The 5,000-nt window shown below is 39.7% G+C and overlaps 1 protein-coding gene across 1 annotated transcript; it reads right to left on the minus strand.

The window, feature by feature from the left end:
• Positions 1-996: 996 nt before the first annotated feature.
• Positions 997-4,798, minus strand: LOC145049741 (uncharacterized). Its single transcript, XM_078998108.1, has 2 exons — positions 1,601-4,798; positions 997-1,029 (listed from the first exon to the last, which is right to left on the minus strand). Exons 1-2 carry the CDS (start codon positions 4,796-4,798, stop codon positions 997-999), a joined length of 3,231 nt encoding a protein of 1,076 aa, XP_078854234.1.
• Positions 4,799-5,000: the final 202 nt, after the last annotated feature.

The raw sequence follows: 5,000 nt of genomic DNA on the forward strand, positions 1-5,000 counted from the left end.
AGACCTATTAGTTTGAATTCGATCAACTCAAGGATCACGTCCAAAAGATGATAATTTGTGAACTATGACAATAATTCAAAGTGACAAAAGGGTTCTTTGATTAAAATTCGTCTATTACTTTTTCCATGCATAATTTGGCTTTATATGAAGCCTTTATTACAAATTTGGTGGTTACAAGCCAACCAACCAATTATTCATTAAAACTAGTAAATAGAAATTAAGGTAACTCTTGAAAGAACACAAAAAAAACGTCCATGAGACTTGTGAATGAAAAAAAAACGGCTATGCTTCATTAAGGAGCCATAAGAAGCATTAAGGAGTCATCATAAGCATTAAAGTGTAACCCTAATCCACCAAAGAGTGTCAAAAACGGCTAGGAGGCTTTATGAAGCAAATAGTAACGTTTTTAGCACTTATGAAGCCTTAAAAATGTTGCCCTAGTCTTCATGCAACCCTAATTCAATTTGTGGGTTACCATGCACAACCCAACCATTGAGCCCAAACCACCTTCTAGCCCACTAGTAATCACTAATCCATCACATTTTGGGCTTTCATGATCCATGCATGGATCATCCCCTCCCCCTTTGAAAGGAATTGACCTCAATTCATCAAGTCCATCATCATCAAGATAAGGTGAAAGATCTCCCACATTAAAGGTAGCATGCACTCCATGGTCTCCTCCCAAATCTACCTTATAAGCATTATCATTGACACGTGACACCACTCTGTAAGGACCTTCAGCTCTTGGCATCAACTTGTTTTTCCTTTTGTTAGGAAAACGTTCTTTCCTCATATACACCCACACCAAGTCACCATCTTGAAAGACACGTGGTTTCCTATGCTTGTTGGACTTCTGTTTGTACAACTCATTCACGGCTTCAATCTTCTCACGAACTTGTTGGTGTAGTTTCATCATAGCCTTCAACTTGTCATTAGCATCCTTGTGAACCAATTCATCCTTTGGCAATGGAATCAAATCCAAAGGCATGTAAGGATTCACACCATACACCACCTCAAAAGGAGAGTGACCTGTAGCATAAGTAGGAGAACGATTATAGGCAAATTCAGCATGTGCAAGTTTGATGTCCCAATCTTTTTGAGTTTTGCTAACCAACCCTCTCAACAAAGCACCCAAAGTTCTATTAGTCACCTCCGTTTGCCCATCCGTTTGTGGATGATGGGATGTACTAAAAAGTAACTTAGTACCGACTTTCCTCCACAAAGTGTTCCAAAAGTAACTTAGAAACTTGGAATCCCTATCAGAAACAATTGTTTTAGGAATACCATGCAAACGAACCACCTCTTTAAAGTACAAATCAGCCACGTTAGATGCATCATTTGTTTTATGACATGGCACAAAGTGAGCCATTTTTGAAAACCTATCCACCACCACCATAATGGAATCCTTCCCCCTTTGAGTTCTAGGCAAAGCCATAATGAAATCCATGGACACATCTTCCCAAGGACGAATAGGAACCGGCAAAGGAGTGTAAACACCATGCTTGAAAGTTGTTTTTGCCATATGACATGTAACACACTTGCCCACTATGTTGGTTACATCCCCCAACATCTTCGGCCAAAAGAAATGTTCTTTAAGCACCTGCAAAGTTTTGGTAATGCCAAAATGACCAGCCAAACCACCGCCATGAGCTTCACGAATCAACAACTCCCGTATTGCATGTTTTGGGACACAAAGGCGATTGCCTTTGAATAGAAAGCCATCTTGAATCACAAATTCACCATTAGGACCACCTGCACATTTCAAAAACATATCTCCAAAGTCCATATCAGATTGATAATGGTCCTTTAGAGTTTCAAATCCCAAGAAACGAACATCCAAAGTCACCAACAACGAGTAACGCCTCGAGAGTGCATCAGCCACCACATTGCTTCTACCATCCTTGTATTTGCATGAGAAATGAAAGGATTGCAAGAACTCCACCCACTTTGCATGTCTTGTGCTCAACTTTTGTTGCCCATTGATGTACTTTAAGGATTCATGATCAGAATGCAAAATAAAATGATTTGCACGCAAATAATGACTCCAATGATCTAAAGCACGGACAATAGCATAAAACTCCTTATCATAAGTGCAATAATTCAAACGAGCACCACCCAACTTTTCAGAAAAATAAGCAATAGGACGTTTGGATTGGATCAAAACAGCCCCAATACCAACTCCACTTGCATCACACTCCACTTCAAATGGTTGAGAAAAATCAGGAAGAGCCAAAATAGGAGCATCACACAACAATGCCTTGAGTTTCTCAAATGCCTTTTGAGCTTCTTCTCCCCATGCAAAGACTCCTTTCTTCAAACAACCTGTTATGGGACTTGCAATGGTGCTAAAATCACGAACAAATCTTCTATAGAAAGAAGCAAGACCATGAAATGATCTAACTTCAGAAATATTAGTAGGAATAGGGCATGACTTGATTGCTTCAGTCTTGGATGGGTCCACGGACACGCCATTTCTTGACACCACAAAACCCAAAAATGCCACTTCTTCCACCAAAAACGAACATTTTTCTTGCTTCCCATAGAGTTTTTGAGCTCTAAGCGTCTCGAAAACCTGTTTTAAGTGCACCAAATGATCCTCCAAGCTCTTGCTATATACCAAGATATCATCAAGGTACACAACCACAAACCTGCCCAAAAAAGATTTTAGCACTTCATTCATTAGTCGCATGAAAGTGCTAGGTGCATTAGTTAGACCGAAAGGCATCACAGTCCATTCATACAAGCCATGTTTAGTTTTAAAGGCTGTTTTCCATTCATCCCCTTCACGCATACGAATTTGATGGTAACCACTTCTCAAATCAATTTTTGAGAACACAATAGAACCATGCAACTCGTCCAACAAATCATCAATTCTAGGAATAGGAAATCGGTATTTTATGGTGATGTTATTAACGGCCCTACTATCAACACACATCCTCCAAGAACCATCTTTTTTTGGAACCAACAAAACTGGAACAGCACAAGGACTTAGGCTTTCACGAACATAACCCATTTTCATGAGTTCATCAATTTGTTTTTGCAACTCTTTTGTCACCTCTGGATTACATCTATAGGCGGCTTTATTGGGCAAAGGAGCACCCGGAATAAGGTCAATTTGGTGTTCGATACCACGGATTGGAGGCAAACCCAGTGGTAATTCGCTTGGAAACACATCTTGAAACTCCAAAAGCAAATCAACAATAGCGTTTTCTCCATGCACCATCTTCTCCACCTTTGCATGCTCTTTGGCCACAAGCATGTAGATAACATCACCTTTGTCAAGAACTTGCTCCACCTCCCTTTCACTAGCAAACATAGAAAGATTAGGTTTTTTTACTTGTTTAGAATTCATGGACCTTATGGCCGTTGGGGACATGGGTTTTAACACAATTTTTTTATTATTGTGTTTCAACTCATATTCATTGCTCCTCCCTCTATGTAACACGTCCCTATCAAATTGCCAAGGACGCCCCAACAAAATATGACATGCATCCATAGGAATAACATCACACAACACTTCATCTTCATAAGACCCCATAGTTAGACCAACTCTAACCTGTTTTGTCACCTTTATTTTGCTTCCATCATCCAACCAATGAAGAACATATGGTTTTGGGTGGTTTGTAGTAGACAAACCCAATTTGATCACCATTTCATTAGAAGCAACATTAGTACAACTTCCACCATCAATAATCAAACTACACCACTTGTCTCTAACCAAACATTTGGTGTGAAACAATTGGTCTCGTTGATCCATATCAGCCACGGTTTGAACCCCTTGAGTTTTAAGGGTTCTAAGCACCAAAACTGTATCATACACCGGTGCTTCATACTCTACCTCCTCCTCTTCTTCCTCTTCTTGTTGTGTATCATAAAAAATACCCGCCAACCTCTCTTCTTCCTCCAACTCTTCACGACATTCAATGGCCTCCCTTAAAGTCACCACCCTTTTGTTTGGACAAGCATTTTGGTAATGACCAAAACCTTGACACTTGAAACATCTAATTTTCGCCAAACTAGTTTCTTTGGTACCACTAGTAAGTTTAGGAGCAACGGGAACACTACTAGAACCAGAAGGAGTAGAAACAGAATTTTGTCTATTGCTAGACTCGGGCTTGGACCATGACTTTGACTTGGGACTTTCGAGACTTGAACTTGAACTCCCACCATAACGTGCTTTGGCCTGCCCCTCCAACTTCAAACACAAACCACAAAGAGTTCCAAAATCAGCATAAGGATATAACTCCACAACATTGGCAATGTTGTAGTTCAACCCTTTTAGAAAACGAGTCATTTTTTGTTCTTCAATTTCTTCAATATCCCCCATCAAGGACAACTTCTCAAATTCATCAATGTATTCTCCAACACTCATTTTTCCTTGCCTCAAATTAGCAATCTTCTTGTAAGTGGCAATTCTATGAGTAGAAGGAACATATCTCTTTCTTAGCTTTCGTTTTAGAGAAAGCCAAGAACAAATTTTTTCTTTGCCTTCACGGGTTCTCTTGGCCTTAAGCCCTTCAAACCACAATGAAGCACCACCACTTAGCTTGAGAATGGCATACTTGCAGCTTTTTTCATCATCCACTTCTTTGAACTCGAACATTCTTTCAATCTTCCTTTCCCACTCCAAGTAGCGTTCAGGATCAGTTCCACCAACAAATTCAGGCAATTCAGACACCTTGAATTCTTCCACAACCCTATGTTCACCACGGCGGGGTTGCCTTCGATTTCCACCTTCTTGGATGTTTCTTAATGCTTCACGAAGATTTTGTAGGAACTCCGGATCATCAAAATCCATTATGCGCTCTGATACCACTTATGATACGTGTATGGGCTGTTTTGTATTGAGATTGAATAGTGTTTGAGACAAAAACAATAAAAGGATAAATTTGATAAACAAACTAGACCTATAGCTTGTAAATCTGAAGACAAACTAAGACCTATTAGTTTGAATTCGATCAACTCAAGGATCACGTCCAAAAGATGATAATTTGTGAACT

The sequence above is a fragment of the Lactuca serriola genome, chromosome 5, assembly GCF_051521515.1.
Source record: "Lactuca serriola cultivar US96UC23 chromosome 5, Lser_US96UC23_V15, whole genome shotgun sequence".
In the NCBI taxonomy this organism is placed as follows: Eukaryota; Viridiplantae; Streptophyta; class Magnoliopsida; order Asterales; family Asteraceae; genus Lactuca; species Lactuca serriola.